Source organism: Lithobates pipiens, unplaced genomic scaffold (assembly GCF_037356315.1).
Source record: "Lithobates pipiens isolate NorthernLeopardFrog02 unplaced genomic scaffold, aLitPip1_a1.2 Scaffold_13, whole genome shotgun sequence".
NCBI classification, from domain to species: Eukaryota; Metazoa; Chordata; class Amphibia; order Anura; family Ranidae; genus Lithobates; species Lithobates pipiens.
Genome location: NW_027507718.1, coordinates 142,753,202 through 142,778,496, shown reverse-complemented (window position 1 = coordinate 142,778,496; position 25,295 = coordinate 142,753,202). Strand labels below are relative to the sequence as shown.

Below are 25,295 nucleotides of genomic sequence, written 5' to 3'. Positions count from 1 at the left end.
TAAAAATGGGTTTTAACGTTCCCGCACGCTCCGCTTCTGCTGCCAAGTGCCTCATGTCCATCAAACAGAGTACGAGAAATGTTGCCGACTACACCATTGAATTCCGTACTCTGGCAGCAGAGGTTGCTTGGAACAACGAGGCCCTTGTGGCTGCTTTTTCTCATGGTCTCTCGGATTCCATCTAGGATGAGATAGCAGCCCGAGATATACCCACTGAGTTGGAGAGCTAGATCTCGTTTGCCATCCTCCGACTCCAGACTCTGAGAAAGACTCTCTCTTAAGGAGCACTTGCTGAAGCCTCCTGTAGGTTTGCCTCCGAGCTTTGTAGTCCCACCCATGCCTCCCTCACCTCCCATACCTCCTGGTACAGAGTTGGTCAGTGAAGATGAACCCATGCACCTGGGCTTCACGCGTCTCTCCACGGATGAGTGGCCTTTAGGAGGAGGGAGAGATTGTGCCTTTACTGTGGCCAGGCAGGTCACTATTTGAAGTCTTGTCCTACCCGTCCAGGGAACGCCCGAACCTTGAGGTTAGGTGGCATTGTTTCGTCCCCAGTTATCCAAAAGAATAAGCCCCTGTTTTGGTCACCCTTTCTTGGGCTGAGTCGTCCATCGAGATACAGGCACTAATCGACTTAGGGGCTGCAGGCCGGTTCATTGATGCTGCATTTGTTTTGCAACACTCGATTCCGCTGCAGCTGCGTGACACTCCACTTGCCATTGAGGCTCTTGACGGGAGACCTTCACAGCCTGCCCATGTGACTCATGAGACGGTTCCGTTGGTTACAGAGGCACAACCCTTCTTGATTGGCTCCATGCTGAGGTTCTCTCCTGGTCACCACAATGCAGTGAGACATGCTTCCTGAAGGTATCAAAAGGTCCTGTGCACCACTTCACTCCCCTCCCTGCCAGAGGAGTACCGTGATTTTGGCAATGTCTTTGATGAAGATCAAGCCGGTAGTTTGCCTCCACACCGGCCTTACGATTGCACAATTGATCTTCAACCTGGTGCCATACCTCCTCGTGGCCGAGTTTACCCTTTGTCGGTCTTGGAGGATAAGGCCATGGAGGAGTAGTTGCTGATGCACTCTCTCGAGGTTTCATCCGCAAGTCCTCGTCTCCTGCTGGTGCTGGTTTCTTCTTTGTGAAAAAGAAGAGCGGTGAACTGAGACCTTGTATAGATTATAGGGGTCTCAATCGTGTCACGATTAAGAATGCCTACCCGATTCCATTGATTACAGAATTATTTGACCGCCTCAAAGGAGCAACGGTTTTCACAAAGCTTGACCTGAGAGGGGCATACAATATCGTGCGCATTAAGGAGGGCGACGAGTGGAAAACTGCATTTAATACCAGAACAGGCCATTATGAATACCTGGTAATGCCTTTTGGCCTTTATAACGCCCCGGCAGTTTTCCAGAAACTTATTAACGAGATTTGTTGTAATTGTGTGTTGTGGTTTATCTCGATGATATCCTCATATTTTCCAAGTCCCTGGAGAGCCACCACACAGATGTCTGTCGTGTACTTCAGAAACTAAGGGAGAACAATCTCTATTGTAAACTGGAGAAGTGCGAGTTCCATCGTGAACAGGTTGCATTCCTGGGCTATGTTATTTCCACTGCTGGTTTTTCGATGGACCCAGAGAAACTGTCGGCAGTCGTACAGTGGCCTCAACCCGTGGGTTTACGTCCTCTGCAGCGTTTCCTGGGCTTTGCCAACTACTATTGGAAGTTTATTCGTAACTTCTCGTCTCTGGTGAAGCCTCTGACTGATTTGACCAGAAAGGATGGTAACCCACAGTGTTGGTCTCCGGAGTCCATTAAGGCCTTTGAGACTCTCAAGGCTGCCTTTGTTTCTGCTCCTGTGTTGGCACATCCTGATCCTACGTTGCCTTTTATCCTAGAAGTTGATGCTTCCGAGACTGGAGTTGGCACCCTTCTGTCTCAATGTCCTAACTCTGAGAGCGCTATGAATCCGTGTGGTTACTTTTCCAAGAAATTGTCACCTGCTGAATGCAATTATGAGATTGGTGACAGAGAGCTGTTGGCGATCATTTTAGCCCTGAAAGAATGGAGACATCTCCTTGAAGGTACCACTGTGCCCATTCTTATTCTTACTGACCAAGAATCTTACATTCTTGTCTGAGGCTAAGCGACTCTCTCCCAGAAGGGCGCGATGGGCTCTTTTCTTGTCGAGCTTTAATTACATTTTCTCATTCTTACCTGGTACTAAGAATGTAAGGGCTGATGCCTTGTCACAACAATTTTCCTCCACTTCCAAGTCAGAGTCGGTTCCGGTTCCTATGATTCCTCCTGATCGTATCTTGGCTACGGTTCGCACCAGTCTTACTTTTTTGGGTGACAAAATTCTTGCTGCTCAGGTCCATGCTCCTCCTGATAAACCTTGTGACCGCTGCTTTGTCCCAGAGAGTCTCCGTACTGCAGTGCTCCAGACTTACCATTCTCCCAAGGCAGCTGGCCATCCTGGGAAGAATCAACTCATTTGGGCCATCTCCCAACAATTCTGGTGGCCTAGTCTACGGGCTGATGTTACTGCCTTCATAGCTGTCTGTCCCGTGTGTGCTCAGAGTAAGACTCCACGACACCTTCCAGTGGGCCTCCTACAGCCCTTACCCAATGGAGAGAGGCCCTGGACTCACCTGTCTATGGATTTCATTGTGGAACTGCCCAACTCCCAAGGCAACACTGTTATCCTTATGGTGGTTGACCGGTTCTCAAAGATGTGTCATTGTTTTCCACTTAAGAAGTTGCCCACCTCTAAGGAACTGGCTTCCATTTTTGCTCTGGAGATCTTTCGCTTACATGGGCTACCCAAGGTGATTGTCTCGGATAGGGACAGTCAGTTTGTCTCCCGGTTCTGGCGAGCCTTTTGTGCAGTTGGGAATCCAGCTTGCGTTCTCTTCTGCGTATCACCCGCAGTCTAATGGGGCCACAGAACGAGCCAATCAGTCCTTGGAGCAATTCCTACGTTGCTATATTTCTGACCATCATAACAACTTGTCTGACCTATTACCTTGGGCAGAGTTTGCTCACAACAGTGCCTTGAATTCTGCCTCCCGATTGTCTCCATTTATGGCAATTTATGGTTTCCAACCTTCCATGTTGCCTGACTCGTTTGTTCCGCAGAGTATTCCTGCGTTACAGGAGCATCTCCGTGGTCTTCGTTCCCCTTGGGTACAAGTCCAAGAGGCTTTGCGTCATGCTAACGATAGGTGCAGACTCCATGCTGACCGTAGACGCCTGCCTGCACTCTCCTACCAGGTTGGGGACAGGGTCTGGCTGTCATCTCGCAACCTCTGGCTTCGTGTTCCCTCGGTTTATTGGGCCTTTACGCATCCTTCACAGGATTAACCCAGTAGCTTACACGTTGGACCTTCCTCCTAGTATGCGCATCTCAAATATGTTTCATGTCTCCTTATCAAAACCGTTGGTCTGTAACTGATTTACCATCTTGGAGACACGCCCTCCCCCTATTCAGGTTGAGAACCATGAGGAGTATGAGGTACAATCCATTGTTGACTCCCGTAGGTTCCATGGGCGCATACAGTACCTGGTGCATTGGAAGGGGTACAGTCCGGAGGAACGCTCCTGGGTTTCATCCTCTGACGTACATGCCCCTGTCCTCCTCCGCGAGTTCCATAGACTGTTTCCCCTCAAGCTCGGTGGCTCTCCGAGGGAGAGGGGTCATGGGGGGGGGGGGGTACTGTCAGGGCTGGCTTAGCCCTTCCTTCTCTGGGCTGGCCGCTCAGCTGTCAGCTAATTGCCTGCTCTCTTCTCTTTCCACAGTTACCAGCTGTTCCCGATGATGCTAGTCTGACCTGCCTATTTAAAGCCTTCCACCTCACTCTTTCATTTGCCTTCGCGTTGGTCACATCACTAAAAACCATCTCCTGCTGTTTGTTTCAAGACTGGCTTGCCGACATCCCTCCTGGCTTCTATCCTGCTTGCAGTTGCTCTCCTTGGATCCCTGACGTCTGGACTGGCTGATTACCCGATCTGGTTTATGAACTTTGGATTGGCTGACTACCCGATCTGGCTACTGGACTCTGGCTATGCTTGACTATGCTTTTTTTCTATTTACCTTTTTATTTTTATTAATAAACAAGTGTGATTTGATTGTACTTCTGTCTCTATCTGTTTCATGGTTCCTGACACCTTTTGACTCTGGTGCATATCAGCATAGGTTGATCCAAACCCTTCTGGCTGCCATCTCAGTGCTGCAGAAGGAGAGCCTGCAACGGGCGCTGGTGGACTGCTGGAAAACAGGATGTTATTAACCCTATCACTCTCATGACATCTGACCTGGGCTTCCTGATTGGTCTGAAGCCGCACAGATCTTCTCCGTCTTTTCTGATGGGAGAAAAGCCTTCCTCTCTACTGAGGAGATTCTGTAACCCAGGTACAGTACTTCCTGGGTTGGGATCAGCTGGGATTTGTCGAGATTGATCAACCAACCAAGAGAACGCAGGAAGTGTTGCGCCTCCTGTAGATTCTCTTCTAGCTGCTGGTAAGACTGGGCGACAAACAGAAGATCGTCCAAATATGGGATCACTGTAATGGCCCTGACGCGCAGTGGAGCTAGGGCTTCTGCCAGGACCTTTCTAAAAATTCTGGGAGAGGATGCTAGGCCAAACGGAAGTGCCCTGAATTGGAAGTGGAGTATTTCCAAGTTCACCCTGCCTGCAAGTCTGAGGAATTTCTGGAATTCCCGCTGTATTGGCACATGCAAATATGCATCCCTGAGGCCGATCATCGCCATATAGCAATCAGGAAACAGGAGTTTCGTTATCATGAAGATAGACTCCATCTGACACTTGTACGTGATAAACCTGTTCAGGGGCCTGAGATTGAGAATCAACCTGAACTTGCCTGATGGCTTTCGAACTACGAACACATTGGAATACACCCCCTGTCCGCGTTCCGCATCTGGTACTCTGCTGACGACCTGTTGATCTAACAAACCTTCCAACAGTAGACTCAGAGCTTCTGCCTTCTCCTGGTCTCTAGGTAACTGGATTACTAAGAAGGTAGGTGGGGGAATGGCACTGAACGCCAGCTTGTAGCCGTTTTCTATTATTTCTAATATAAACGGACTTGAAGTTGCGTTGGTCCATTGTGGGAGGAAATCCTCCAACCTTTGTCCCACCGGAGCACAAGAGTCACTGGGACTTTGGCGTGGTTTGAGGAGGACTGAATAGTATTCCTCCTCTGCCACAACCCTTGTGACCCATCCAGTGTTTTTTAGGCCGACCCTCTCTCTCCTGCCGAGTCTGTTGCCTAAACCCTCAAAAAAGACGTCTGCCCCCAGGCTTCTTTTTCTCTGGAAAGGCTTTCTTTTTGTCCTGGGTACGCTCCAGGAGCCCAGGACCAAAAAGGGATCGCCTGAAAAAGGTAATCCACAATGCCAAACCAAACCAAAGCTGCAGACCTGGCCGCTAGCTTTACCAACTCCACAGAAGCGTTGGCTAGGAACCCAACTGCTTTAAACAATGAAAAGGAAAATATTTTAGCAGCTATTGTCGAGACGTTCCTGCAGAAATGTGAGACTGCAACTGAGTTAACCAGCATTCCAACGCTGCAAGGGCAGGTTTGAGCGCAATAGAGGAGGCATCCCAAGGCCACTTTAGCAGCACATCACCCCTTTTGTCCATGGGGTCCTTAAGGGATCCCAGATCATCGATCAATAGTCTTTTTGGAAACCTTCGCTAGCGGTGCACCCAACTTCGGTACCTTGATCCAAGGCTGGGCCACGTCCTTTTTAAAGGGGAATCTACGTTTGAGACTGCCGGAAACTAACGGTCTCCTCTCAGGGTGCTCCCACTCCAGCAAGATAGCTTCCACTAGAGGATTTATGCACGGGGAAAACTCTAGATTTTTGGGCAGAGACCCCCTGATACATGAGGTCATGCCTAGAAAGCCGACTCCTTTCTGATCTCTAGAGTGTCATAGCTCACTTTTAATAAGTCCCCCACATCGTCCAATGTCAATTTGTACCTGGACCCTCTGGAGCAATCTTCCTCTTCATCAGAATCAGACCATGAATCTATTTGAGAAGTAGTAAGCGATCTGGGCTCCTTCCCCCTATCTTCCCCATCCTCCTGACTGGGTTCAGATAGGGAGGGTAAACTTGGCGCTCTAGATAAGGGCACAGAGGGACCCTGTATCCTATCCATCATTCCTCGAAATGATTTAAAGGTGGATGCAATTTAGTTTTTTACGGACGTAAGGATCTTATGACACTCTGTCATGGAATCATCCCAAGTTAAATTATTGGCACATTCGGGCAAAGTGTTTTCTCCCAATTGGGACCGAGTTTTGTCCCACAAACGGCACACTTTCTCATGGGAGGCTGTATCTGAGATCTGTCCTGTCCTTTACCCTGAAAGCAAATGAAAAGTCAGAAGATAAACCGTAATATCCCATTCCCTACCCCCACCACCCCTGTACTCTGGGGGAAGGAGAAAAGTGCCCCCCCCCCTCACCTGTGGTTCCCCACCCGGGGAATGGCATTGCTCACAAGACCTTACCCCCTCCCAGAGTAAGCCATGGTCTGCCCTCACCATGCTTACCTGAGAGGTGCCGGTGCCAGAAGAACCGGAGACGACCGCCTGAACTGCTGCAGTGCCCTCCATGGCTCCTTAGTGTTGTCACAGCCTCTGCTGGATCTACACAGGCTCTGGGCGCACAAAAAGCCACACGCTGCCACTGGAGACTGAAACCTTGACTCCAGGCACCCCCTGATTAGGAGGTTCCGTCGGAAGCTGCGTCACTTCCGTTTTGTTGGAACGCAGATGCTCCTTCTCGGACGCATGCACGTTCGTTGCGATACCCGGAATGGATGTCCAGCATGCCGCATGGACGCCGTTCGTTTTTGGTCACCGTTCGTTTTCTGGCGAAGGACAACCAGTTTGTGCAGCGAAATGGAGGTAAGGGATCCGCCGCTCTTCAGAGGTCCAACTCTCCCCAAGTTTATAAGCAGCGGTACATCTAACACTCCCCTTCCCCCCCAAACTGACAACGCTGCTGTACAAAGGCGCCACAACATCCAGAGTGGGGACACCAATACAGGAGATGTGTCACTGGCCAGATTACCAAGTGAAAACAGAGGGGAAAAGTCCTAAAAAAATAAAACTAATGCAGACACCACATCTAATGACTGGTAAGCTGCAATATATTACATTTTTGGTTTGGGTTTTAATACTGTTTTAACCAATGCTGTGTGTGTGCGCTCTTTAAGAGGCGGCCAGCAGGCGAGCACACGGCAAGCTCCGCGAGTCAGGTCACGCGTCCCGCGGACTATCGCGCGGGGATACCCATGATCGCCTCACAGGGAGGATGAACGGGGAGATGCTAATGAAAACAAGCATCTCCCCATTCCGCCTAGTGACAGTGTCACGGATCTCTGCTCCCTGTGATCAGAGCAGAGATCAGTAACGTGTCACACACAGCCACGGCCCCCCAGTTATAAACCCACCCCTAGGACACACTGAACCCATACACTGCTACCTAGTGGTTAACCCCTTCACTGCCAATGTCATTTACACAGGAATCGGTGCATTTGTATAGCACTGATTGCTGTATAAAATGACAATGGTCCCAAAAATGTGACAAAAATGTCCGATGTGTTCCCCATTATGTCACAGTCACGATAAAAATTGCTGAGCGCCGCCATTTAAAAAAAACAAAAAAAAAAAACACATTAATAAAAATGCCATAAAACTATCCCCTATTTTGTAAATGCTATAACTTTTGCGCAAACCAATCACTAATCGCTTACTGCGATTTTTTTTTTACCAAAAAGATGAAGAATGCATATCGGCCTAAACTGAGGAAAAAAATATTTTTATATATCTTTTTAGGGGATATTCTAGCAAAAAGTAAAAAATAATGTGTTTTTTTCAAAATTGTTGCTTTTTTTGGTTTATAGCGCAAAAAATAAAAACACCGTAGAGGTGATCAAATACCACCAAAAGACAGTTCTATTTGTGGGGAAAAAAGGACGTCAATTTTGTTTGGGAGTCACGTCGCAGGACCGCGTAATTGTCAATTAAAGCAACAGTGCTGAATCGCAAAAAGTGCTCTGGTCAGGAAGGTGGTAAATTCTTCCAGGGCTGAAGTGGTTAAATGACAAAAAAAAAAAAAAAACACAGTGCTATTGGCTGAAACTCAAATGCAGAAAAAATACTGTTTTTTATCTTTTGAACTTTAATTGCATTTTTTTAAAACAAACGGTTTAGAAATTTCTAGGTGTACTAATAGTATTGTATGAAGATACATAAAAAAGATAAAGCAAAACTCTGTCTTACAGGATTACCTTTTGATGCTTGACGCCTTTAATGTGTGCAGCATAGGCATCTGGTCCAGTACAAGAAATATCACAGAGCTGACACTGCAATTGTGTTTGTGTACCTCTTGCAGGAATCTGGGCGGTGACTGAAAGTTCTTTTTTTTTGTGCTTTTGTCCCTCTAAATGCTCTTTATATGTCTAAAAGTAGAAAACAATTACAACTAAATAATAGGAACATTTATGCATTACAAATTGCAAAAAAGAGGGGAGTTTGGGACTTTAAATGAGAAACCTGCCTAAACTGAGGCTTGGTGCTAGGAGTGGGTGGGTCTTTGAGAGGCATAGCTCACATTGGGTAAACCGCAATATATACTCAAAAAAAAAAAAGTAACAGCGTATTATTGAGAGCCGCACTCTGTGTGCGCTGGTGTGATGTTGGGAGTCACCCTTAGCCATATTGTTAGTATATATATCACCTGCTTTGTGACGTCACACACTCCCATGGTTTTGCTTGTTTTCTCTGGTTGGTGGGGCTACTGTACACTCGGATCTTTGTTGTATCACTTAACATAAAGGTCATTTTTGATTACTTTTGGCTATATGTATTTTCACTGGTTACTTCTAGTCTGTAGTGTTGGCTATGGGCCACCTATCCACGTGTATTTGGGCGACTATGGTTACTAATCTACTTCCCAAACTTTTCTTCCTCTTCTGGGGGCTGATCTACATCTTGCTTCGGGTGTGTAATACAGTATCTCACAAAAGTGAGTACACCTCTTACATTTTTGTAAATATTTTATAATATTGTTTCATGTGACAACACTGAAGAAATGACACTTTCCACACTTTGTACAGCTTGTATAACAGTGTAAATTTGCTGTCCCCTCAAAATAACTCAACACAGCCATTAATGTCTAAACCACTGACAGCAAAAGTGAGTACATCCATAAGTGAAAATGTCCAAATTGGGCCCAATTAGCCATTTTCCCTCTCCTGCGTCATGTGATTTGTTAGTGTTACAAGGTCCCAGGTGTGAGTGGAGAGCAGGTGTGAAATTTGGCATCTTCTCTCTCACTCTCTCATACTGGTCACTGGAAGTTCAGCATGGCACCTCATAGCAAAGAACTCTCTGAGGATCTGAAAAATAGGATTGTTGCTCTACATAAAGATTGCATAGACTATAAGACGACTGCCAAGACCCTGAAACTGTGCTGCAGCACGGGGACCATACAGCGGTTTAACAGGACAGGTTCCACTCAGAACAAGCTTGCCATGGTCAACCAAAGAAGTTGAGTGCACTTGCTCAGCGTCATATTCAGAGGTTGTCTTTGGGACGTATCATTGCTGCCAGCATTGCTGCAGAGGTTGAAGGGGTGGAGGGTCAGCTTGTCAGTGCTCAGACCATGAGCCGCACACTGCATCAAATTGGTCTGCATGGCTGTCATCCCAGAAGAAAGGCTTTTCTAAAGATGATGCACAAGAAAGCCTGCAAACAGTTTGCTGAAGATGAGCAGACTAAAGACATGGATTACTTGAATCATGTCCTGTGGTCTGATGAGACGTGTGCGCTGGGAACCAGGAGGAGGAGTACAAATCAGTCAGTCAAGCACGGTGGTGGGAGTGTCATGGTCTGGGGCTTCATGAGTGCTGCCGGGCACTTAGGAGCTACAGTTCACTGAGGGAACCATGAACCCCAACATGTACTGTGACATACCGAAGCAGAGCATGATCCTCTCCCTTCGGAGACTGGGTCGCAGGGCAGTATTCCAACATGATAACGACCCCAAACACATCTCCAAGATGACCACTGCCTTGCTAAAGAAGTTGAGGGTAAAGGTGATTGTCTAGCCAAGCATGTCTCTAGACCTAAACCCTCCAGTGGCAAATCACGAGCCTGCGAGCCAGGCCTTCTCATTCACATCAGTGCCTGACCTCACATATGCACTTCTGGAAGGATGGTCAAACATTCCCATAGACACTCCTAAACCTTGTGTACAGCCTTTTCAGAAGAGTTGAAGCCGTTATAGCTGCAAAGGGTGGGCCAACTCAATATTGAACCCTGCGGACTAAGATTGGGATGCCATTAAAGTTTGTGTGCATGTAAAGGCAGGCATCCCAATACTTTTGACAATATAGTGTATATATATGTGTGTGTGTGTGTGTGTGTGTGTGTGTGTGTGTGTGTGTGTGTGTGTGTGTGTGTGTGTGTGTGTGTGTGTGTGTGTGTGTGTGTAAAGACACGCGTCCCAATGCTTTTTGTAATATAGTATGTGTATTAGAGATATATAACACATATATACACACACACACACACACACAAACACAAACACACACACAAACACACACACAGTGTCTCAGAAAAGTGAGTACACCCCTCACATTTTTGTACATATTTTATTATATCATTTCATGTCATAACACTGAAGAAATGACACTTTGCTACAATATAAAGTAGTGAGTGTACAACTTGTATACCTGTGTAAATTTGCTGTCCCTTCAAAACAACACAGCCATTAATGTCCGCTGGCAACAAGTGTGAGTACACTCCTAAGTGAAAATGTCCAAATTGGACCCAAAGTGTACATATTTCATGTGTCCATTCATCAGAGCTTCACAGGTTGCCAGAATCCTCTTCCACTCCTGCATGATGACACCACGGAGCTGGTGGATGCTATAGAACTTGTGCCCCTCCACCTTCCATTTAAGGATGTCCCACGAGCGGGTGATCTGAAGAGGGCTGTGCACAGGAGATGCCCTCGCAATTTGACAGATTTGAAGTGTTTTTGCAAATAAGAGTTGCAAAAGTCAAGAAGCGTCATGCTGGTAGACGCATACCCAACAAGACTAAGCGCTGTAATAAAAATCAAAAGGTGCTTCAACAAAGTACTAGTTTAAGGGTGTGCACACTTATGCAACCATATTTTATTTTCACTTCCACCTAAAAGATTTCAGTTTGTTGTTGAACTGAGTTTGGGGGGGGGGGGGGCAAAGGACATTACTGAATGTAAGCGCTAACGAGCAGGGCTCTCTGACCCCCTGTATTGACTTGTATTGCAATTGTACTGTCTGCCCTAATGTTGTAAAGTTCTGTGTTAACTGTCGGTGCTGTATACATCCTGTATAATAATAATAATTACTGTGTGGGCACAAGAGAAGATGACATTATTGTGTGGGGGCATAACAGAGGACAATACAGTGGGGAAAGGTTGATGTGAAGGGGTAGAGGGGCACTATTATGAAGGTGCTGATATGAAGGGGTGCCGAGTACAGTACTGGGACAGAGGACACTATTGTGAAGGGGGGACTGTGGTGTCAAATGGAGGATCTTAATGTAAAGGGGATTTGACAGGCAGTGAGGAGGTGCTAGATAGCCGTCTCTCCACCTGATTTAACTCTATAATGCCACACTAGCGAGCAGCAATCACGTGCAAACTATGCAGCCCAATTTAAAAATGCTGCAGCATGTGAACAGCTCAATTAGGCTGTTATTTTAGATTTCAGGTGGGCAGCAGTGGAGTGGCAAAACCATGCATCAGTCAGCAGTTTTTACCACCCTCCCACCGCCCATCTGAAAGAGACCTATATCATGAACAGCTATATCTATTATTCTTAGTGCCAGATGTTTGTGCTCTATATTTTTACATACCTACTTACCTTCCCAGGTACAAAATTATATTGAGCAGAAGTTCGGCCCTCTACAACAGTCCAAGTTTTTTATGGATCCTATTGTAAAAATTAATGAAAAAAGCAAGGTAACAAAGCCAAGTGATACAAATTGTAGGAAAGTTATAGAAAAAAAGATAAATGTATTTTAACAAATGGTAAAAACATATAATTGACGTGCAACAAGCAAAAGAACACCATTGTGTTGCTGGTTTCTAACGCATACAAGCCACTTTTTATTTTGCTTGTTACATGTCAGTTATGTGTTTTTACCATTTGTTAAAAAAAAGGTATCTATTTTTCTATAACTTTCCTACATTTTGTATTACTTGGCGTCCTTATACACCGACCAGGGCCTTTAAAGTCCTGCAAGGGGGAACCTTCCTTTTTTCCTACATTATTGGGATGTTGGTCCACCCTTAGTTAATTTTATCTCAACTTTTTGTCTTCATTGGAAAACTAAATTGCCACCCATGGCCTGGAGAAAAAGGAAGGCAAGGGGAAACATAACTGAAACCTTTTTAAAGCAGAGCTCTACCCAAAAGGGGAAGTTCCACTTTAAGGACTCGTCCCCTGCTCCTCTTGAACAATTGGCACTTTTGAGGAGCGGCGGAAGGGGTGGGGGAGTTGGGGTAGTGGGTACCCAACTGCCACTTTTTCTCCATCCGCCGTCTAGGTGATCAGAACGGAAGTTCCCTTCTCTCCGCCCCCCCAGTCTTCTGGGACACGTGATAGGTCCTAGAAGACTGCATCCACCATTCACGAAGCGCAGCGGCGCTCGCACATGCGCAGTAGGGCACCCGCCTGTAAAGTTACAAGCTGTCACAGCCGAGTGCCCATAGTGAAGATGCCGGTGCAGAGGAAAGAAGACAGCGGGTGAGACCAACTGCAGTGAGCACACCACTGGATCATGGGACAGGTGAGTAGCTTTTTTTTTTTAAAAGCCAGCAGCTACAGTTTTTGTAGCTGCTGATTTTTTTTCCACAGGAGACTCAAACTCTGCTTTAACCACTTATGGACCTCCTCATCTAAATATACGTCGTTTTTTGAAGAGGGATATCTCGGTAACGGCAGCAGACTTCCGAAAAACTTTGTTCAGCAGACTGTTCGCTGAAACTGTCCGCTGAAAGCCCACACACGAGCGGACTGTCCGCTGAAACACTGTTCAGCAGACAAAGTTGAGCGAACAGTCCCCGCGTGTGTACGCGGCCTTAAGCTTAGAAAAAAAAAAAAAAAAGTTATCCTAGCTTTTAGGCAGGGCAAGAATGATCACCTATAATAGGAGTGCCACGCATGGCATACAGGTATGGCATTTAAACTAAGCAAGCAGTGTCTGCGCACCCACCACCTCAAATATGCGATGATGTACCCGGCAAGACTCCGAGTTCTGGGAGAAGACCGAGCGCACTTCTTTGATGACCCGACGCAGGCAGTGGAGTGGCTGGAGAGAAGGGAGGCTGATATGAATCGCCGAGCCTAGCGGATGCTTTCACATGATGTTTTGTGATGGTAAGCTGCTCTACCCTATGCCGCTGCTTCTGGCTTCCTTCCCTAGACTGTATCCTTGCTGCTGGGAGTACGGCCTTCCCGGATGGTACCTGGGCTACACTGACTGTTCTCGTACGGCGACCTACTGACACCTGTGGACTTGTTTGGCTGTACCCACTACCATGGACCGTTTCGCCCTGTGTACTTTTGCATAAACTGAGACTGTCCCAATTCATTCGGATGTCCTCATTTCTGCCTCCTTCCCTCTCCTCTGGGACTCTCTATGTGAATTTGGCGGACTCGGTGCTGTGTCCCTATGCCTCCCAACGGCCAACAGGCCCTGTGCTATAACTTTACCTAGGCCAGAAGCAGGCTCTTCATCTGTTCTGTTACTTGTATGTGTTCCCGTTCTTCTTCTCCCATCTTTCCCTCTTGTGTTCACCTCCCTCTGCTCATAGCTGTTTGCCGTGCTGTGTTTGGAATGTTTCGTCTCCCCTTCTTCTCTGATTTCTCTCTACATTGATACCGGGGGCGGAGGCCGTGTCCCCTATTTTACGGCCCTGTCCGGCGGCCTACTCCCTGAACCTTATGCAGCGAGTGACCGCCCCGTGTATGGTTATGTGCCTAGTCTGTCCCCCCGCGGAATCGAATAATCCAGGCGCGGGGAGGAGGTTGCGCTGGACGCCTTCGATGCAGGGGATACAGACTATAGTTTGGCAATTTGGGGCTATATGCTCCAGCCCAGTTAGGGGGGCTGAGAGCTGGGTGGGGGGAGGGGGGTTGTGTTTGGGGTTTGAGTTTATGTTTATTTCTTGGTTGATTACTGCATATATGGTACAGTGCAATGTATTTCTATGGTTACAGATAGGCGGGTGGTTGGTGAGGGGAGGGCGAGGAGGGGGACTCACTTCTGGGGTCCGGTCTGCCCCGTCTGCTACCTGGTCTTAGCACTAATCTCTCATGGTTCCGATCAAGTTTCTGACGTGGAACGTCCGGGGTATCAGGGATAAGCTTAAACGAACGGCCGTTTTTACTTGCCTTAAATCATACAGAGCTGATGTTATAGTGCTTGTGGAAACTCATATTACGGGCCGGCTTCAGCTGGCGCTTAAGAGACCGTGGGTTGGCTGGGCGTACCATGCGACCCACACCTCCTATTCCCGGGGAGTGTCCTTGCTCATAGCGAAAACCGCGCATTTTCAGTTGATTGATTTACGAACAGATCCCCAGGGCCAGTTTGTTTTTCTACAGTGCACTATACAAGGCAGACGCTATCTAATTCTTGCAATCTACATACCACCTCCCTACTCTGCCACTATTGTGTCTGAGGGACTCTCATATATGGCTCAGCACCCGAATATCCCCGCCATATGGCTTGGGGATTTTAATATAGCCCTTAACCCGCACATGGATAGACTGCCGGGTGGTTCCGCGCCTCCGGCCCAGACGGAGTCTAGGTTAAGCCGCACACTCAGGGAGTTTTCACTAACTGATGTGTGGCGTTACAGATATCCCATGACTCAGGCGTTTACATGCTTCTCGGCCACGCACTCTACCATGTCCCGCATAGACTTCATTTTGACGTCCAGCGTTCTCCTCCCTTACTTGGAAGACGCGGGGTTCTATGCGAGATCCCGCTCCGTGCTGGGCTACCCTTACGCTGGCCCAGCAGGCTGGACCTCGGGTCTGGCGCCTTAATCCCTTCTGGCTGAAGGCGCTGGGGGAACAGGAGGACCTGCCGGCAGAATGGACTCATTTCTTTACGGCTAATAGGGGAACGGCGACTGGTGGCAGTGTCTGGGAGGCATTTAAGATTCATGCGCGTTCCACTCTGATCAGGCGCATCAACAGGTTAAAAGGCTCCTCTAAACTTATACTTAGTCAGACAGAAGAGCGCTTGGAGGCTGTTACCCGGGAGTTTGTACTGCACCCTAGTGCGGAGAACGCCTCGGCTCTCAGGCTCCAAACTCGTGTTTTGGACCAATTACACTTTGAACAGGCTAGGAGAAAGCATTTTTTTACGCAACAACGGATTTTTGAGCAGGGTGAGAGAGCGGGTAAATTGCTGGCGTATCTTGCTCATCAGGATGCGAGGCCGCCGGTAGTGGTGTCGCTGCTGGATGAGCGGGGAACTACTGTCTCTGACCCGGAGAGCGTTGCGGAGATGTTCAGGTCCTACTACGCTGATCTCTACACCACACCTCTCGTGTGGAGGTCACGCCTCAGGAGACCCGGGACTTTTTGCAGGCTGTTCTCTTTCCCCAACTGTCGGTGACCCAGATCGCGGATCTGGAGGCTCCGCTCAAGCTGGAGGAGGTTGAGCTGGCGCTCTCATCCTTGGCAACATCCAAGGCGCCTGGACACGATGGTTTGCCGCTGGATTTCTATGCGGCTTATTCTGAGGTATTGGCCCCTGAGCTACTAAATCTATATAATTACCTTTTTGAGTCAGAATCCCTCCCGGACACTCTACGACAAGCAACAATTATAGTTATTCCCAAACCAAATAAAGATCCCAACCGACCCGACTCATATCGCCCGATATCGCTGTTACAGACGGACATTAAGATATTAGCAAAAATTTTAGCATCTCGGTTATGTCCCCATATCTTGTCCCTCATCCACCCTGACCAAACGGGTTTCATGCCGGGTAAAAATACGGCAATGAATATCCGCAGGCTTCACATGAACCTGCAGACTTCCCACGACAATGGGGGTTCCAGGGTTGTACTGGCATTAGACGCGGCCAAGGCATTTGACTCTGTGGAGTGGGGGTATTTGTGGGAACGCCTTGGCCGGTTTGGGTTTGGGCCGAATTTTTTGAAATGGGTCAAGATCCTCTATTTTTTTCCCGGAGGCACGGGTGGCGGTGAATGGTTGCCTGTCTGGTCCTTTTCCTTTGGGGCGGGGGACCAGGCAGGGATGCCCCCTGTCCCCGCTTCTATATGCCCTAGCGGTGGAGCCGGTGGCTATATCCCTTAGGTCAAGTGCCCGAGTTGGGGGCCTTCGTGCGGGGCCCATCACGGAGACGGTGAGCATGTACGCTGATGATATGCTCCTCTATCTGGAAGATGAGGGGCCCTCGCTGAGAGCTGCCCTCCATACCATTACTGAATTTGGTAAACACTCGGGCCTTACTATTAATTGGGCGAAGTCACTAATCCTCCCCATCGATCTATCTCCACCGGAACGCGACGCGGCCACACTCCCACTGTGCAGGGTGTCTTCCATCCAATACCTTGGAGTTCAGATTACCAGAGAACCCTCCGACTATATAGTCCAAAACATCGAACCCCTGATTTTATATCTGAAAACTAAAACTCAGTCCTGGGCCAGACTTCCCCTCGGCGTAATGGGTAGAATAAACTTAACCAAAATGATTCTGCTGCCCAAGTTCCTTTATAAATTTTGGCAGGCGCCCACTCTTATCCCCCTCAAATGCTTTAAAACCATAGATACCATCCTTAATTCATTTATCTGGGGATCTGGTAGGCATAAATTGGCATGGAACGTATTAAAGAACCCTACCAACATGGGAGGAGTTGCGCTCCCCGATTTCCATGCATACTACATCGCTGCCCAGCTCTCTCACTTTTTTCATCTACACAAAATGGACGCTGTCAGGTACCAAGCACTGCTGTGTGGCATGCCACATAGTTGCACCCACTCCCCCCTTCAGGTTTTGTTTTGGGGGAAGGGGCCCGATGGGAGGGCGCGGAGACGCGCCCCTTTGCTGCTTCAGCATAGACGGATATGGGCAATTGCGCAAAAGATGTTGGGGGCAGATTGGGTGCATTCCCATACTCCCCTATGGCTTAATTCTCAGCTGGAGGAGCTTAGGGGATTGCCGGGGGCGGGTCTGTGGGCCTCCAGAGGGGTGGTGTACCTGTATCAGGTCGTCACCCCGTTGGGGGTACGTAGCTTCCAGGCGCTGCGGGGTGAGTTTGGGATCCCTCGGTGCATGGCCTTTCATTATGCTCAGCTGTCCCATGCCCTCCGGGCCCAATTTGTGGGGGGATTCCCGGATCCCCAAGAACTATCAGTAGTGGGTGTGATAATTGGGGAGGAGCCCACGAAGTTAATTTCCACTCTATATGACTATCTTAGGAGACGGACGGTAGCCAGACTTGCGGAGGTGGCGAGATATCGGTGGGAGGAAGATGTGGGTCCGCTTGAGAGTGAGGCATGGGAGGAGATCTTAGATGGGGTCAAGTTAGTTTCCCCCAGAATAACGGACAGACTGACTCAACTGTACATCATACACAAATCATATCTTACCCCGGCCAGAATTCGCAAATACAAACCTTCCCTGGAACCAGGGTGTCCGCACTGTGGATGTCTCCCGTGCACTTTCTATCATTTGGTGTGGTCGTGCCCAGACGTTCAGGCCTTTTGGCTCCAGGTGGTTCAATTTCTCCACGATCACATGGGCTCCCCCCTTCAGGTGGACCCCAAGGCTTGTCTCTTAGGCCTTGAGCTGGGCATCCCGGCGGGCCCATCGAATGCTGCTTTTATTCAAGAAACCTTATTTTGTGCTCGGAAATTGCTCGCCAGGCTATGGATGCGACCGGAGACTCCGTCGTTTAGAGAGTGGGTAGCGGAAGTTAATCTAACTTTGCCATTGAAGAAAGTTATCTATACACATAGGGGCTGCCCAACTAAATTCAATAAGATCTGGGATCGTTGGCTCAATGACCCGGACACTTGTGTAGGCTAGCCATACTGTATTATCTTATCTTTTCCCGGATGTCCTGTACTAATGTATAATAGTGCTTTTTTCTTCCTCCCCTTTTTGGAATACAATTTTCGTGATTTCTCGCTGTGTTTAATGATATGATGCTCATAGACTTGACCTGTGTGTTTTTCTCCTTTTGGCTATGGAGCTACTTCTGCCTGTTACTGCTCTTAGTTACCGCATGTACTTTAAAATGCAACTTGTTACTGTACCATGTACCAATAAACTTGTTTTGTTTTAAAAAAAACTAAGCAAGCAGTACCCTAACTGAAGCCTTCTGCCTGCATAGTCCATTTTATTTTTATTTGTATTATTAAAAGTTTTTGGGCAAAATACAGTACAGGAATACAAACAGGGGAAATCATCCTGCCTGCAGGGGCAACCCTCCTATCCAAATGGTATTGAAGAACAAGCAAAAAACAAAAAATCATGGTTACACTGGAACACAGCTGAGAGGTTCAGAGAAATGGACCAGAATAGATCCGCTTACGGCAAGAGGGTTCCCTACCACAGTCCCCTCATCCATAATCAGGAGTTACCTTCCACTTAGACTTATAACTCCGGGACTTCAGAGTATAGTTCAGAAAAAAGGGGTGGGGTTGGGAGGTGTGCAATCAGAGGCCCAACCCCAGCGGCATAAAACAGTGGCCCTGGGGGGCAAACGCTTCCGGAAGAAATGGGAGGTAACCCCTCAGAAGGTACATGTCAAGGCTCCAAGAGCAGAGGCTATGAACTGGTCAGATGGCGAGGCCTGCCATATAACTAGAAAAAAAAATCCAGTAGAACCATGTTTTGCGAAAACTTCTCTCTGATCAGCAGAGGCAAGGATATCTTCCATTCTGTAAATCGCCTAAATGTTGCCTAACCAAACACTTAGTGGGGGAGCTGTAGGTTTCTTTCAGTAAAGCAGGATGCAGGCCTTGGCAGGATTAAGTAACTGAATTGTCAGTGACCTTTTAGAAATGTTTGGATGATAAGGGAGTTGAATGAAGCATATAAACTGCTGGATCGTCTCCCAGTTGAACGTCAGCGAGTTTGAAGACAAGGTCAGGAACCCTAAAACCCAGAAGGGTTTTAGAACTGGACAACTCCAGAACATATGTATTATTTTTCATTTATAGTCCGAAGGTAATTTAGCCATTAAAGTGTAACTAAGGGCAAAACTTTTTTTAGTTCTGGAACGAGTGGAGAGGAATTAGAACACCTGTCAGTTTTTATTATTGTCTGTACCCCCATTAGAGAGAGATTTACCCCCTCTATTTTCAGTTTAATGTCATCAGTGAAAGTAAAAGAAAATTCCAAAGTTTGGGTTGACACCAGAACAGCAGTTGAGTGAAAATCTTCCAATAGACACCCTGGGATTCCCTCACTTCCTGCGTTGGCTATGGGAGAGAAAATTCAAGGAAATCTTCCCAATGGGGCACAAATTGCAAACAAACTGATAGGGGTTATAATCCACCTTTACTCTATCCAAAATGTAAGAAAAAAAGTTTAGTCTTTAAAAAAAAATTATGACAATTGTAATAATAATAATAATCAACCCATATCACTCTCACTCATGCAGTCCCCTCAGTCTCCAATACCTGATATCCTGCGCAGCTTATTTTGCAGATGTCACAATAATGTAGCTGTTGTGGTTTCGGCTGCCCCTTGAATTTCATATCTTTGTTCACATATGGAGCATTTCTGGCATATTTAGTACCATTTTCATTTGCTCTTGCATCTTTGCTGCCCCAAGATCCATGTCCAAATCGATTAGGCTGCTGATGATAACTGGACGAGGCCTCCGGATATGCAGCAGGTTCATAAGAAGAGTAACTGGAAGCTGAAGAAAAATAATTGAAATGTGACAACTAATGAGTTTGAAGAACTAGAAGACTGGCAATGGATAGGTCAACAGTTCAGCAAAAGTTCAAAGTACATTTTAAAAACGGCAGTGTAACATTGTAGTGGGGCATCTTACTTTACAGTAATTGTATTAGGACTTGTGCCACTTAGGTTGATCTGAGCATTTTCCCCTTCAACAGCAGCACACCTATATTTTAGATTTTACCATGCATTCTAAAATAACATTTTGCTGACAAAATATCTCTAAAAACTTACCGTCAAAGGGTGATCATGTCAACCAACAAAATTACATTTTTAATAATTGTGATTGCCATTTAGATTTTAATGGAAATTACTTGAATTTTGTTTTACAATAGTTAGAAAAATTTACCCTCTATGGAGAGCCTTAAAAAAAAATGGATAAATTGCATTGGCAACATATTTGCTTATTTTGCCTGCCTTCGCATCAAATCTTCACATTGTCTTAATGGCCCTGTGGCCTGCACTCAAGCTTCAAATGCCCGATACAGGCATTTACCTAGAGCAGCGGTGTCCAAACTTTTTTCCCAAAGAGGGCCATATTTGATGAAGTGAACATGCGTTAGGGCCAACCACTTTGCCTGACATTCTTTGAGCCATTAAAATTCAGTCTACGTATGTTCGTTCGAGCACTAATACACTGCCCAACATGAATTCTCTTGCCTTTGTGGCTGTGCGTGGTGAAGAGATGAGCTTGGGAGTATTATTTGCACATATCGTATTTATAACACGAGCCTTCACTTTAAGAGGGATGTTTCAGGGGGAAGAAAAACTGAAGCAAAATAATGGTCAGTGCCCATCAATGCAGCCTCACAAAAAAAACGCTCTGCCCCACCTGCTAAATGCAGCAAAGCGGCTTCTCCCAATTTACTGGAAGACAACACAGGTACCGGGCAGGGAGGAGTGGGTACGCGGGGTAAATGAGATCAGAGAAGCAGCGGAATGGATCGCAAAATGTAAAAACACAAGAGAGAAACATATAGCTATATGGTCACTGTGGACGGATCAATTTTCAGACCAAATTCGAGTATCAAGTCTAGATGTGTCACTATTGAAACTTGCAGACCCAACTTTTGGTAAGCATGTCGACCTAGCCAATAGCTGAACTCGACCCCCCCCCCCCCCCAAATCTTAAATCAGAGCAAAGACATTGAGCGTAACATGTACACTTATTACCGATTGAGACATTGCCCTGGTGGCAGACAGTACGGTGCGGAATGCAAGAGAACACTATCAGCTCAAGGTGAGATCCTGCCCCCCTCCACAAAAAAAATTCCAGTAGAGGGGTGGATGCTGTGTCAGTCAATGAACACAGAAAATGGGAGGTTACGGTAAGAAAAAATCCAGATTCTCTCTTCCGATCCTTCCCAGACACAGCTCTGTTGAATCTTGACCATAGAGATGTCCCAAAGCAGTGCCTCAACGAGGGGTGGGGAAACCAAAAAGCAACTGGAGCAACCAGGCAAACATGTCAACCACCTAAACAACCTCTAAAAGGGGCAAAAAAGGACCCTGAAAAAGCAGCCTGCAAAACCTTGTGGCCAAAAAAAGCATCCGAAGATGCAACACATGAACTGCAAATTAAGAGAATGCACAGACGACCAGGTAGCCGCCTCGCAATCCGGATACAGATGCCGGAAAGCACCAGAGGCACTAGTGCTCTCGTGAGAGAGCACCATAACAGGCAAGGGAGGAGGCTGCCCATTAAGAGTGCACACATGAGCAAGTGTCCAACAGATTAAACTGGAAAATGTGGCAGAGGAGGCCCCAGGCCTTTCCTGGAGCTGACCATGGACATTAAAGACATCTGACCAAATCGCAGGAGGTCGCAGTTGACAAGGACACATGAACAACACCGACCACATCCAAGGCGTACACCCTTAGGATGCAAAGGCTGTGGACACAAGGAAGGCGGAACAATGACCTCAGGTGAGCAACTGACACCACCTATGCAAAAAAGGAGGGCATAAATGAAGAATCACCTTATCCTTGTGTAAAACCAGACGAAAAACAAGACTATCAGCTCAGACACCTGCCTTGCAGAAAGAATGGCTAACAAAAAGGGCAATTTTTTTGAGTAAGCAGGGGAATTTCCTGAATACTCTCCATAGGAAGGTTTCTGGAGAACCAAAAAATGTAGGCCCCATGGGGGTAATGGGGAGTGCATGGGGGGGCATCAAACGACGACCCCCTAGAACAAAGGCACGAAGCAGAAAGTGCATGGCCAAGAGACACTGAAAGAAACCACAAGGGCATAAGTTTGAACCATAATGGTAATCAAAGCAATGTTGTGCAATTCCCTTTTGAAAAAAGGGCCAACACCCAAGCCATTGAAAAGGGACATGGACGGACATCCAGATCCTAGCAGCCAGCAATCAAAGCTGCCTCTGTGCAAATACAAAATCAAAGAATTGGGGGAGGTGTGTGACTGTGTGTGAAGAAGCTTGATCTGTCTGACCCAATAACAACAAAAAAATCACCTAGTACCGAAGGTACAGTGAGCAACCGCTTTAGGGTAATTCATAGACAGAAATAGCCAACAGATAAGTATACATTTTATTACACAATGTCAATAGTATACATATACAAGCAGTACATAAAAAACATACTGTATTTTCTGGCGTATAAGACTACCTTTTACACTTTAAAAAAAATGCCCAAAAATTGGGGGTCGTCTTATACTACGGGTAGACAATGCTGCCCGATGGATGTCAGCCCCCAAATGTCTGCTAATACTGTATGTGGCTTCAGCTACAAACAGTATACGCCACTGAGCCAATCCCGACGAGCGATGTATTCTATTAATGAATACAGAGCCTGCTTGTATTGGAGTAACAACCTCTGCCAATCCAAGCAGGCAACATAGAGTAGCCTGCTCGGATTGGCTTTGAGAGAGAGAGAGGAAAGGGCTGATGATGCTACAGCCTCTGCCAAACCAAGCAGGCGTTGTATTCGTTAAAAGAATACACCGCTCACCATACTTCCCTGGGTAAATCCATTCACTGATCTCCTACTACTATACATCCTGCTGTTTGCCTTTGAGGTCCCAGGCACCCAAGAGGGACAGGTAAATCTGGGACATATGACAGGGGGGTTATTAAATGCATTTTGGTGGACAATTCCCATAGAATGTAACCCAAAAGTGGTATAGGTTTGGTTAGTGAAAAATTCTACTTTCCAGAGTTGTAGCATTTAATAGATCTCTGTTTGTGGTATTATTGTTTGATTTACTTCATGACATATCACAGCATGGCGGATGAGTAGTTGGCATTCTTGCTTTGTGTTTTTTAATGGTTCTAATGTTTTTTTTAAATGGTGCTGCCTCAGAAGGGGGGGTAGTCTTATACCGCGAGTATTGCCCAAAACCTATGTTTTCACTTGAAAAATAGGGGGGTCGTCTTATACGCCCAGTCGCCTTATACGCCGGCAAATACAGTATTTGATACCCTGTTTGATACAGTTGTATAAGAAAATCACCATCCTATGCAAAGGGCTGGTGGCGATCAACACAATGTGAACACCTTGCATGTTACAGACTCAAAGTCCTTCTTCAGAGGTTTTAGGTTATTGACTGAAATGGGTATAAAAGGTTTCTACAACGAGAAAAGGAGTATATAAATATAAATTAATCTAATACAATGCAGTGATGTTAGTAACTGTTCAGCTAAATAGCCAACCACGCAACACATAATGCAAACATAAGATGTAATACATGAGATGTAATACATGCGTTAGCTTACTTAGGGCTCTTTCACATGACCGCATAGACCTCTATGGAGCATCGGATGTCAGCGGTGACATGTCCACTGACATCCGACCTGCTCCAATCCGAAAAAGTGTGATGGAGGAAAAACCTACTTTTTCCTCCGCCTGCTGATCGGATCAGGTGACGACAGTCCTTCGTCATCCGATCTCCCATAGGAGAGAACAGCACTCTGACAGGTCCGCCCCTGCACAGTGTGCAGACACGGACCTGTCATCTTCCTACTCAGCGGGGATCGATGGAGCAAACCCTGCTGAGCAAGCGGATGTCCACAGGGCGGATCATCACGGATCCATCCCGTATGGAAGAGCCGTTACATGGCAAACCATTCACATAAGACAAATATCTGGAGGGGTTTGAATAGGTCAGGCAACTTATTGGACAAAGGGACAAGCACCATGCAAACCCACTCGACAATCAAATCATAAGTTGGGGGCTTGCTTCACTATGAGGATTCAAGAGTGGTGGGGCATAGGGTAGTCCCCCCCCCCCCCCCCAAACAAACTGTAACCAAATACTGCTAAAATGATACAAAAGGATGTATAAGTATATCTGTACAAAAACGAAATTGTTGGAAAAGTATATCCAACAAACAAAACAGGCTCCAATAATTATATTCCCCGACAATTCAGAGTGTATATATACACAGGACAAAAAGTAGTAACAAACTGACTTTTACAAACGGATTGCATGTGCTCACACCCAGGCGCACCCTCAGTATCACCAAAGGGGATCTGGGGGCCGGTATATGAGCACCTGTGTGGGGAAGAGAACCAATCATTGATGCTGGTGCAGCATAACTGGGAGGATACCGTGTGAGACACTCGCGCTGTTCACCTCCCTGGTGTCTCCCGGCATCAAGGTGCGACCACGCCCCCCAGTGACAAGGGGCAGGGCTGCTTCACGCGTCATGACCCCACCTGTGCTCCAAGATGGAACGCAAGCATACGGTGGCCCCAGAAGGGACCAACTTAGCGAGAAAGGGGATATACAGAGCCACACCACCTAGGGGTGGAAAGAGCGGGTCAGGAACCCAGCGCACCCGAGTGAAGATATACAGTCCAGACCTGCAAGAGGGTGGGAAGGCATAACGCCATAAGACCAATAAGTATAAAACAAACAAGAAAAGGAGGGAAGGCAGCTCATCCGCTGAAAGAGGATATGACAGACAAATTCAAAAGTTATGTTGAGTGAAACGAATACATGGGGCAAAGAATTGTATTGGATTAAAAAACAGAAACCTATACAATACATTCTGACATCATGCCAGTATATATCACAATAGTAACAGGCAAATGCTACATACATATATGATTACTGCACAACATCAAACCACCCGCCATTCGTTACTACTGAGGGGCCCTATCAACAGCAGCCTGCAAATACAGACAGGTATCGACAAGGCCACTTAGTATCAATCTATGATTGCAATCGCTAGTAGAAAAAGATTTACCAAAAAATGAAAGTTAAC

General features: G+C 46.9%; 1 protein-coding gene across 1 annotated transcript in view; it reads right to left on the bottom strand.

Annotated features, from left to right (window-relative positions):
* Positions 1-25,295, bottom strand: part of ZFR2 (zinc finger RNA binding protein 2) — a 379,518-nt gene that overhangs the window by 255,076 nt on the left and 99,147 nt on the right. Inside the window, exons 4-5 of the mRNA XM_077475662.1 lie at positions 19,779-20,020; positions 8,337-8,507 (exon numbers count right to left, since the gene is read on the bottom strand). Of these exons, the coding sequence (XP_077331788.1) occupies positions 8,337-8,507; positions 19,779-20,020 (413 nt within the window). The remainder of the gene's footprint in view (positions 1-8,336; positions 8,508-19,778; positions 20,021-25,295) is intronic.